We start from the raw sequence: 12,396 nt of genomic DNA on the forward strand, positions 1-12,396 counted from the left end.
TATCAACGCTCTAACGAGAAACAAAAGTCACTATCGCTATTTATCATTTGCGTTGAAAACTAAGAAATGAATTTTTACATTTTTGAACTTTCATACATTTTTCGAACCTAGAAGCTATTTTATATACTACGTTTCACTGTAAATTTGTTTTATTCATGATTGTTACAAAAAAATATAAGAGCAATTTAAATGAGCAATATATAAAATAATTGTTCAATAAAATAAATTGTTTTGTGCATTAATATTGGACAGATTATGTGCGAGCGAGCGATTACAAACAAGTATTGGTCAGCTTATTAATAAATTTTTTTGAAGAAAAAATCCGAATAGAGTCCCTACATAAAGTTTTTATTTTAATGCATATATCTCTCAAAATAATTCCGTATTAAATAGCACCCCAAAAATTGATTCTCGATATTTACAGTTTTTAGCATTTTTCAAATTCTCTTTTTTTGCATTTTGGCAGATATTGGTTAGTTTAAAAATATAAGCAATCATTGAAAATGGGTTTCAAATAATTATAGTATTGATTCTCAGCATGTTATAAAAATAAATGTTTTTCCTCGCCAACGGCCATACCATGCTGAATACACCGGTTCTCGTCCGATCACCGAAGTTAAGCAGCATTGGGCCTGGATAGTACTTGGATGGGTGACCGCTTGGGAACACCGGGTGTCGTTGGCCCCATCTCTTTTTGTCGTTTTATTTTTTGCATTTATTATTTAGTAAATAAGTTTCGGTACTCAGGATATGTACAGCCCGTCCAAGATATGAACGCTCATCGTCATAGTCATCGTCATAATATAGTGACCATGTGAAATTACAATTAATTTTTACTTTTTTAATTTAATTTGTTGAGGAAAGTATAAAATATCACTTTCTTACTTTTTTTGCTTATTTATATACATATTTAACTCAAAAACATAAGAGCAGTTTTGGTATCACTCTCCAGGTTGAATATCTGATCAATATAATATTTTTTTAAAATACCAATAGAATATTACAGGAATTGTTTTATTGATTACAAAATACCACAACATGACAATAATTTATAATAAAAATATAACACATTATAATTTTTAATTCAATTTCCAACGTAAGGTCACCCTACCCTTAAAACAGCCCTGATTTAGTATTTGTAACGTTCTTTTATCGGTGTAAGTAAATTCGCGGAAAACTATGTATGTATGCGTGCATGCGTACACGCACCCTTATTTACAACACAACGATGATGAGCGCTAACATCTTGGACGGGCTATATATATTTATACACCAACATCTGAAATTTTTAGTTTTATTATATATCAATCTTTGTGTGAGCAATAATTCGCATAAGCAAATTTTTGTGACCAGTTGCCACGTGAGCAATAGTTCATTTATCTATAAATACATACAAATAATTTTGTTGATGACTATGTTCTAAAATAAAATATAACATCTTGCCAACGACCATACCATGCTGAATGCACCGGCTCTCGTCCGATCACCGAAGTTAAGCAGCATTGGGCCTGGATAGTACTTGGATGGGTGACCGCTTGGGAACACCGGGTGTCGTTGGCCTCGTCTCTTTTTGTAATTTTATTTTTTACATTTATTATTAACAAAATAAGTTTGCGTACCCAAAATATGTATATACACCAACATCCTTAATTTTATTATAAATCATGGGAATTAGATTGCAAAAAATGTATACACACCAAAAATATCTTAACCCTTATTTTTAGTAAACACGTGTAACATTTAGAGACCAGAATTCCTGACAGCAATTAAAAGTTCGTCCACTACGATTTTGCAAAACAAGCCAATGCAGTCAACCTATACTGAGTAACTTTGCTAACATTTTATGCGAGCAATATGTTCTAACTCTATTTTAAGATATAAATATACTTACTTTGCGGCATTAAGTAAGCACACACTTCATTATAAGAATTTTAGTGCTTAATTAATAGATAAATCAAAATAGAACAGACAAAAAAAGTCGATAGCCTTGTTTATGCATTGCATGGCGATGACTGACTTAAAAAAAAATGCACAACTTGTATCATGTCATAGGATTCGTAATTAGCCATTATTAAATCCATAAAGCTAAAAAAGGTGAATGGTTTATAGTATATAACTGTAATAATAATGTTTATAGTATATAACTATACATACCTTAACTTATTTTCTAAATAATAAATACAAAAAGAAGTGAGGGAAGCCAACGACATCCGGTGTTCCCAAGCGGTCACCATTCCAAGTACTGACCAGACCCAATGCTGCTTAATTTCGGTCATCAGACGAGAACCGATGTACTCAGCATGGTATGAAATATAATTCAACAAAATCATATGTATGTAATTATGGATGATTGGATTATTGCTCACGTGGCAACTGATCATACGAACATTGGTCACAGGAAAATTGCTTATGTGAATTATTTCTCACACAAAGATTGATATATAATAAATCTTACGGACGTTGATGTATATATGTACATATTTAGAGTACCGAAACTTATTTACTAAATAATAAATGCAAAAAATAAAACGACAAAAAGAAATGGGGCCAACGACACCCGGTGTTCCCAAGCGGTCACCCATCCAAGTACTATCCAGGCCCAATGCTGCTTAACTTCGGTGATCGGACGAGAACCGGTGCATTCAGCATGGTATGGCCGTTGGCAACATTCATTTATAAAAATATGCTTTTGTCTGCTAAATATTTTTAAAAAAAACAATATTTAAAAAAATATTAATTTACTTTTCCTAACTGTACGAATAAACTTATTGGTATATATATCGGTGGTATCCAAGTATGGTACGCGTACCTTAGAAAGTATACTAAGTGAAAATGTTGTAAAGCTTTCACAAAAAAAATATGAGTAAAGGTGGTAACTTTCTTTGAATTTACGAAGTGGCCTAGATTTAATATTGTGTCCCAGGCACAAATTCTGTTCTCTAGGGCCATGCTATTATTTTATAATGTTTCTGTGTTGCTCTGCTATCCCATAAATACAAGAAGCAATTTTCACAAATATTCTATTAGAAATCCTTTTATTTTATCAAATTCATCAGAAGAGGCATACTGTTAAAGGTTTCTTTCATATTGACCGCATGAGCTATTGGAATCGATGGGTTTTTTATTACCATTGTGGAGCAAAACTGCTTTTAGATGAATCTATGAACAGAAGCCAATCACCTGGATCATAATCTTCGTTCATTTCTTGGAGTAATCCACGTATATCCTTTCAATAATAAAAGCCATCCATCATAGCGAAATAAACAGTTAGGTTTTCATTTATTTTTCTAAAATAAATGTTGAAAGTAAATTCCATTGCTGAGCAATTCAGCTTGTTGCTTTGATAAATTAAGGTATGTTACAAGATCGTTCATTTCACTTTGTTGAATTAAATGTATTTTTTTTCGTCATCCTGACTTTCATCGCCAAATGATGATGCAGTTTCCTTGTGGTAGAAGCAATAGGCTCTTAATGCAAAATAATATCTTCTTTATTGGATGATGGAGTAGGCACTGGTACGTCAGAACTATTTAAAACTGGTCTTATGGCAGATAAAATGTTCGTATATGAAATATTTTTACTTGAGAATCCTGTGACGTCAGTAAGACAGAAGTATCAAACTGTTACATGATTTCTTGGTTTCCTTGATACCACTAGAACAGCAAATGACATCGTTCTTCCCTATCCATGTAACCACTGAATTAGGTATTCCTTACATTATGTGCAGCAGACATGAGGAGCCCATGATTTGTCTTGATTACCAATATGCCAGCCGAAGTAGTAAAAATATGTAGTTTTAATCTTTGGAGATTTGTTTGACAGATATACATATATGTTCCACATATGTAACAAAAACTGCGGTCTTACAGTGCCTTGAGCTGCCCTTGAACATTTTACTGATTTTACAAATTATTTTGCGGGTTACTAAATGAAACTTCTCATTAAAACTGACAATCGATCACGAGATATCTGTCAGTTGAGAGCACTGTGCTTCCAATGTAAAACAATGTTGCAAACACAAATAAAATAGTTAATAAAAATATTGCATGATTGGTGCTTAAATGAAAAGTTATAACCTACATATATATTTATAAAATATATATATAACTATCTTAAACTGAAAATCTGACAGGCTAAATATTTTTGTTTTCGAATTTACCTTTCATAATGCATTAAGATCAGGTATTGTTATGCAAGTTACAAAAAAAATATTGGTCAGTATAATTATTTCAATATTTAAAGAGTTATTCACTGTTCTGACCAACGTTCGCTCGATTTCACCTAACATGTCCAACAGTTAAATGAAAAACTTGTTACAGTTGATAAAATATTTTTCAATCAATGCATTTATTTAATGCTCATTTCCTATTATTGTAATGCATGAAGAATTAGTTTTATGAAACAAAGTATTTATTGAAGTGCTCTTAAATAATTCATAAAATTAAATAGCACCCACTTTTTTATAATCTAGTTGTAACTAAAAATAGATGATGTTTTATATACATATTTTGGTTACCCCTTATTTTCTAATTATAAAACGACAAAAAGTAGCGAGGCCAACGACACCCGGTGTTCCCAAGCGGTCACCCATCCAAGTACTATCCAGGCCCAATGCTGCTTAACTTCGGTGATCGGACGAGAACCGGTGTATTCAGCATGGTATGGCCGTTGGCAACAGTTTCGTGTAAAACATGTTTCTTGATAAGGATTATGTTATAAATACACATTATAATTTGGCTTACATATGCCAGGTTGGAATGCAGAAAGCTATTGAAACTAAAAAAACAAGTCATCTCGAAAAATTTATGAAACCGAGACCGATGGTATAAAACCAAGATCAATGGTGTGAAACCGAATAAATTCCGGTCAAACCGGGACCTATGGTAAGACTAATTATAATAGGACAGTGGTTGGCAAACATTTGGAACAGAATAGTCAATATATTTTTACAAATTGAGCTGATTTAAAAAAAGTAGAAACTGGCAAAGGTTTTGACACCAATGCTCAAATTGTATATGAAATTTCACGACTTAACAATGTCTTTCAATAGTAAGAAGCAGGGCTGTGGAGTCGTTAAAAAAAACACGACTCCGACTCCGACTCCGATTCCGATATTTACCAATAACACGACTCCACTCCGACTCCGACTCCGACTTCGACTCCAACTCAAAAAAGTTTAATTTTATCAGGTATTTTTGGTGTTTTTCTACACGTTTAATATTCATACGCTATACACGTTCATTATTACGCAATTAAAAATTCATAAATTTCATAATTTAAAAAAATGCTCGGAGTCGCTCATTTTTCACGACTCCGACTCCGACTCCAACTCCGGCCAAAACACCACGACTCCACGACTCCAACTCCGACTCCGACTCCGACTCCACAGCCCTGGTAAGAAGCTCATTAGAACGCTTAACGCAAATATTTTGGATATTTTTAATTGAAATTATTAATCAGCAAGATTTAACAATGGTCGGCATTCCATGAAGTTTCTGTTAATCCCTCGACTCATAGTAGAAACACATTTTTGCTGTCAACAATATATTGGGACGGGTGAGCCGTTTCGCGTGTTTTTACGATAAACAAATTCATATCATAAAATTATCCCACGCTTACGGACAAAAGGCGAAACAATAATGCCACTGAAATATTTAATAATAAAATCTCACTTTGGTTTCATGACAAAGTTAGATCTTGTCTGTCGACTTGATACATAAAATTGATATATTATGTTAAATCTTTCTTAGATACAACTTTATAATAATTACATTATATTATAAGTTATTAGAATATGTATCCGTTATTCTACGAACTAATTAATTTATCAACCATAATAGTTGTGTAACAAACAATATTATTAGCCGCCATTTTAATTAATTTTGAAGTACTATTTGCATTAAAAATTTTAATTTGCCGGATTAGGAACCCTTCCCCCTTTTATTACTAATATTTTAAACTACGCTTTTTGCCTGTTAAGGCAGTTCTAAGCTTATATGTATTCCGTAAAAAAAAACAGATAAATCAAGAAACATTGTTACATACATTGTTGATAATAATTACACATAAATAGCTATTCGCTTCCTCATACTTTTGCAGGCTTTTTTAGATCTACAGATCTATCCCTTGCAATACTTCACAGTTTATTGAGTGATTTTTAGATTATTAATAATAATATAATTTTGCTTATTATCAACATACATATATAATCAATTTTATTTTTATATTTATTGAATCTAAATTACTAATCAAATGGAAAAATCGGTCAACTGTGGTATATCATTGTCTTCGTTTGCTATGTTACAAATGTAATGATTCATTATTAATTAGAAATGAAAGAATCTCTCTATTTAATTACACACTATTACATAAGTAACTATTAATAAAACTTCTTAGTACTGTCCCAATTAGCTAATATATCGGGTATCGGACATAATTCCTAGTACCTAGTTAGTATTATTATATAATAAAATATCAGGATGGATGTCAGACACATACCTATCATACTTTACAGAGGATACGAAGTACCCAAAATTATCCCTCGGCAACTTGGGTGTTATTATTGTGTTACGTACAAGATACTGGCTCGACACAATATTATAATTTCACACCCCCATAAACACAAATTTAATTAATCGCGTCGAACGACGAAGCGCCGTTGTCCGCAGAGATCTATTTTTGAAAATCACTCACTTGAAGCTTCCTCAGGGGGTTGACGATGGCACAATAGCGTTCAGCTGACAGAGCCGTCAGGGTAAACACGGAAACCCCTATCGACACGTCCTTGGCACACTCTGACAATCTACATAAAGCTCCTCCCCACGGCCATGACTCCAACGTGTAAATCATCGATGCGAATGGGACGCTTGTGAGAATCACCAAAAGGTCGGCAAGAGCGAGCGAGAAGATGTACCTGCAAACAAAAAAAATATTAAGTAATCCATTGTTTTGTCAAAAGGGGGGGGGGGTATTTTAATATCGATGGTGGCGTATGGCAACTCTGGTGTAATTTTCAACGGGTAAACACCAGCCCGGCTAGCTCAGTCGGTAGAGCATGAGACTCTTAATCTCAGGGTCGTGGGTTCGAGCCCCACGTTGGGCGCTTCTTTTTTATTTTTTTATGTAGTGCATATTTAGAGTAATTTTTTTTTATTAAAATTAATTTAATAAAATATTAAGTATTAATTACTCAAAAATAACTAGAACCAGCTAGTTCAGTTATCTTAGAAGAAGATAAAATGTGGTTTTATTTTTTAAATATGTAAATGAATTAATTAAAATATAAGAGTATTTATATTAAATTTTATCAAAAATTAATGATAAAAATATTTGAGGTTATGTTATGTATGCCCCTTTATTAAAATAATGAAATATATTCATTTTAATTAAAAAAATGTTTTAATATTTTGTTGTTATATATGTATTTTTATTTATATTGCATTTATAGTAAATTATAAAAAATAAAAATATATGTTTATTTTATTTTTGAAAATGCAATTCATAAATTATATAAAAAAAAATATTTTAATTTTAAAAATGTTTAAATATTTTTTTTTGTTACACATATTATTTATATTGCATTTATAGTACATTATAAAAAGTCAGTGTTTCTCAACGTTTAATTGCTGTGATTGATTATACTGTAGATTATTAATTATCTAATAATTTACTTTAACATTTTTCTAATATTATATTTCGTTAATTTATATTTCATATTTTCTATGTACTTTTCGGCTTTTGTGGATTTTTTTTATTTTATCAGCTTTTTAGGCGTCAATTTTAGCTGCAAAGTCACACCCATTAGGCTTAAAAAGCCCGAAAAATAGTAATATATTATTACATATATGGTGTTGTACAGAAAAATAAAATAAAATGTGCGCGAAAGTAAAAATAGCATGAGTTCGCAAAGTTAACTACTCATTTATGGATTGTCACTATGTAGAAATATTTGTTATGGGCGAATAATGGAAGGGGGATAATTGATCGGAATAAACCCGTTCACCATTAATCGAAGCCGTTTACATAAAACCCATAAAATGATCCATAAGAATTCGGACTTAATCCTATTAACGTTAACACCAGCTCTTCAATTAATCTACCCTTTAAGATAAATATGGGATACACCACTACTATAGATTTCCGCATTTAACATCGACGCCCGACTATATTTATATATTTTCACAAATATATATTAATTTAAAATAGCGTGAAAAATCTAATTAAATCTTAGCATTTTATTTAACAAAAAAATCAATTTATTACCAAAATATCTGATTTACGTCAAATACATAATTATATTATTTTTTAAATAAGTAAATTTGTAGTTCAAGTGGAGCAATATTTTAAAAAAATGCTAAAACCTAATCCGCCCGCCCTTTAGCTTGAAATTAGTCAACCTAATTTGTAGCTTCCATGTGACATACATTTTTCAGTATATATTGGCATTTAATTGTGAACGATTATTAAAAATAAAATAAATGACAATGAAGTCGATAATTTTTATTCAACTCAGAGAATATTCTTAATACCATAGATTGTATCTTAAAATAACAAAATAGATATAAATTACAAAAAACATTACTCATTTTGATTTATAATAATGAATTTAATAACATAAACCCATTTAAATCTAATTAATATTTGGCATACTACATTTTAGTGCAAAATGTTTGAAATCTGGCAATCAAAAGCATAAGTTTTAAGCATCCATTACTGTTTAGTTCAGACATCTGATTTTTTTCATCGCATAATTATACACCTTATATTCCTGAAATATATTTTAAGATACTGTGAATTGAATAATGGAATTATATATGCATTAAATAATAATCGGAATTTTATTACTACATTTAATGGAACCATAAATTCGTTAATTGGATCTCTTTTGATCAGAATATTAAATAATATTTTACTCTGCATGTATACGTTTCTATAAACGAATATGACATTCAAAAGGTTAATAAACAAATTAATTCCTGGAACCTCCATAAATCAACAATATTCCATTATGTTCATAAATCTTAATATAATATAAATAATATTATTTAATATTTTATGTGTTGAGAGTTTAATTATTTAATAAATATTTTTCAATACCATGATCAATATAGATTGGCTATAAAATTTTATAGTGTTACATAAATATTTATTAGGATTTTTACAGTTTTAATAGAACTCATTTTCGTTGATATTATTACGCAACACAAGAGTACTTCAGCGACGCTAACAAAATTTCCAGCATCCAGCTGTGTATAATAAAGTAATTTATTTTGTAAAAGTTCCATAAATTATACATTACTTTTTTGCAGTTAAGAATCAAAATTTCCGAAAAGATTGGATTTTTTAGGTGATAAATTAAGACAAAAAAGAAAAGAAGTAATGTAAAGCAAATCCGAGTCTTATAATACACATAAATAATACATTAATAATAATTCCTTTATTATTATATCTGTATTCATCTGCAGTTCGTATAAAATATTTTTCAATGAACCACAGCATTGGTTAACGAATAAATTCGAGAGCAATAAAGAATTCATAAACATAATAGAATATTTGTATTATATCGCATATGGTAATATTCAGAAGTTATTTTATATTCCAAGCAAATACCTTTATAAATCAAATTAAATAATAATATAAACTGGCATCGTTTCCTTTGAAAGTTCCACGAGTGTTTTAAATAAATTAATAATTGTCTGAAATTGTTTTATCTATTTTTTTACGCAAAATTATAAACGTGTAAGCTGTAAGGTGTAATATGTACGATATCGCTGAGATACTAACTCTACACCTGTGAGCCTATCGGAAGACAAAGAGTGTTTTATGGTTCATTTACTGTCGGTGAAATGGTTTTGGCTATAAAAGAACAGATAAAAGTAAAATAAGTCACTCTCTTTGTCTAGATATATACGCATATTTCAGGGTTTATATGGGACATTTATCTTCTTTGTAATGACAAATATTCAAATGATGCGTGCGATATGATCTGTTGAAGTATTAAAATTATACGTAATAATATATAATTAAATTCCTATTCTCTACGTAATATTTTAACAAGAAAATTAAAGCATATAAAACAAGTATAATATAATAGTGGTATATGTATGGGCTTATATAGAGCTTTAAGTTTAGGCAATAAAAAAACGCTACACAGTAATTATTAAACTTGAAACTAGGATGACGGCAAAGAGGTTTTTTATCAACTTTTTCTCTATAAATAATCTAGATTAAGATAATAATTACAAGAAACTGAAATTTTGTAGATTTAGGTAATAATTTAATATTTTAAAAATATATTACACTAATAAATTATATTAAATTATTAACAAATAAAAAATCAATTTAATTAAAAAATATGTAAACCAGGATGACGTTACTTATTTGCTTCACATTATTATATAGTATTAAAAATAGTAAATTATCCTTATTTAAGGAAAGCATTATTTCATAGCATTATGTACCATACGGTCCATCAGGACTTGATAATATCGATTCACTTGAGTCGCACTTAACTCGTAGAGATAACAATTATATTATGTCATGTAAATAAGTTTATCAATAAATCTGAAAGCTGTTCATCAAGAGTTTAATAAGAAAACTTGAAACCTTCCGTAAAAAAATTAAACCTAGAAACCCAGAAGAGTCACCGAGCTTAATTAAATTCTTGATTGAGACTTGATACTGAAATTTTATTGTTATTTTAATATTTGTCTATCTATTTTTAATGTATTCGCTGATATATATAGTGAAATATTTTAAATTTTAGAATTTTTAAAAACAGCAAAAACCGACCAACTCGAATATTTTTTTTTCGATGTACCACTACATGTGTACCCGGGTACCCGCACGTTTTTAAAAAATCGAATATGACAGAAAATCTCTATTTAACAGTCTGAAAGTATTGTTTCACAGTGAAAGTTTTAAACATTTTTCGTTTCATAAAAAAATGCGAATATTTGAAACAAATACACATGAATACTCGGGGGACGGCTGTACACAAAAAACGGCATTTAAGTATATTATTATTGACCGTCATTGCTTTATGATATTCGTTATCCATCAGTTGATGGTAAGCTGTCTAGCAAGAGATGTGTACAGATTTTTTTGATACTCCAATGCAATTTTGCTACCAATTACACAAAATAAATTATATTTAATATCGATTTAGAAATAACAAAAAATAATCATTCCTTACTTTTGCAAATATGCAAAGAGCGAATTCTGCATGTACAATTAGGTGATTCATCAAAAAAATATTATAAAATTTTATTAATATTCTGTTGGGAAATCTATTACAAAATCTATTACAAAGAAAATGCAACTATATGGATAAAGGAGCATATATAGCAGGTATATTAGTAGATATGTAATAGGTATATGATTATTCACAATTAAATTGTACAAGACGCGATAAGAAAACAGCCGTCTAGAAAGTCATAAAAACATATGTTTTCATTATCTTTGCAGGTACAGAAAAGCATCGGTGTTTGAGATTTGTCATAAGGGACTGGCGATATTACGCTAAAATTTCCGTTCCGGTGCAATAAACGCATTTAAAACTTTTATTTATTGTTGCTGTTTTTTGAGACAATCGTCATCCTTTAGAAACGTAAAAATAACATAAGGGACTGGCGATTTTACGCTAAAATTTCCGTTCCGGTGCAATAAACGCATTTAAAACTTTTATTTATTGTTGCTGTTTTTTGAGACAATCGTCATCCTTTAGAAACGTAAAAATAACATAACATCATTCATTACGTCTACGCAAAAATTCGTGCTGTATTACCCACGTGAGAACTAGAAACAATATTGTAAGAAAAGATTGGCGCTACTGCTCAAATTATTTATGATATATTGAGGAAAGCGAGAAATAGGCCTGATAATAAATGTGTTTTAATTATTCCATTTATTCGATAATATGTAAATCGGAACTTACTGACTTCTGACTTGGAACTACACTAGAGTTCAGTTCCTGAACTTTTCACCAGTGGAGCTTACGCCAAATCGACACAAACGATCTTATATGGATCTAAAACTGCAGATAGACACTATCAAAGTCCAGAGAAAGGCAGTCAAGCAAATTTGGTCTTACTCAGTTTTTTTAACAAGATTTTTAAATAGCCAAGAATTAACTATAGCTTATTTTTGTTTGTATTTTAAGCTTAAGTGAACGCAGTTTTCTTAGTGTGTTACAGTTTAGTGAATCACAAGATTATTTAAATCTAAATAGCATACTTATTTACAATATGTAATATGTTGGAACATAATCAAAAAGCCTTCTGAATATTTGTGTGATCGAGTTATTATATATTATGATGTTTCTCATGGTTCAATATTGTGTCGATTATCTAATTTTATATAATTATGTAACTGTATGAAACGTACGTATAAATTCGA

The 12,396-nt window shown here is 30.0% G+C and overlaps 1 protein-coding gene and 5 non-coding genes across 6 annotated transcripts in view; 3 read left to right on the plus strand and 3 right to left on the minus strand.

Moving 5' to 3' along the window:
* LOC148237082 (neuropeptide CCHamide-2 receptor-like) overlaps nucleotides 1–12,396 on the minus strand; it is a 153,462-nt gene that overhangs the window by 50,267 nt on the left and 90,799 nt on the right. The window contains exon 3 of the mRNA XM_088183115.1: nucleotides 6,694–6,913. Within this exon, the coding sequence (XP_088039241.1) occupies nucleotides 6,694–6,913 (220 nt within the window). The remainder of the gene's footprint in view (nucleotides 1–6,693; nucleotides 6,914–12,396) is intronic.
* On the plus strand, nucleotides 566–684 carry LOC148237087 (5S ribosomal RNA). Its single transcript, XR_015809236.1, has one exon. It is a non-coding gene; the product is annotated as a 5S ribosomal RNA (ribosomal RNA).
* LOC148237088 (5S ribosomal RNA) lies at nucleotides 1,442–1,560 on the plus strand. The gene has a single exon (XR_015809234.1). It is a non-coding gene; the product is annotated as a 5S ribosomal RNA (ribosomal RNA).
* On the minus strand, nucleotides 2,546–2,664 carry LOC148237089 (5S ribosomal RNA). The gene has a single exon (XR_015809232.1). It is a non-coding gene; the product is annotated as a 5S ribosomal RNA (ribosomal RNA).
* Nucleotides 4,555–4,673, minus strand: LOC148237090 (5S ribosomal RNA). Its single transcript, XR_015809237.1, has one exon. It is a non-coding gene; the product is annotated as a 5S ribosomal RNA (ribosomal RNA).
* On the plus strand, nucleotides 7,030–7,102 carry TRNAK-CUU (transfer RNA lysine (anticodon CUU)). The gene has a single exon. It is a non-coding gene; the product is annotated as a tRNA-Lys (tRNA).

The sequence above is a fragment of the Plectrocnemia conspersa genome, unplaced genomic scaffold (assembly GCF_051122295.1).
Source record: "Plectrocnemia conspersa isolate PC_06_02 unplaced genomic scaffold, ASM5112229v1 ptg000003l, whole genome shotgun sequence".
In the NCBI taxonomy this organism is placed as follows: Eukaryota; Metazoa; Arthropoda; class Insecta; order Trichoptera; family Polycentropodidae; genus Plectrocnemia; species Plectrocnemia conspersa.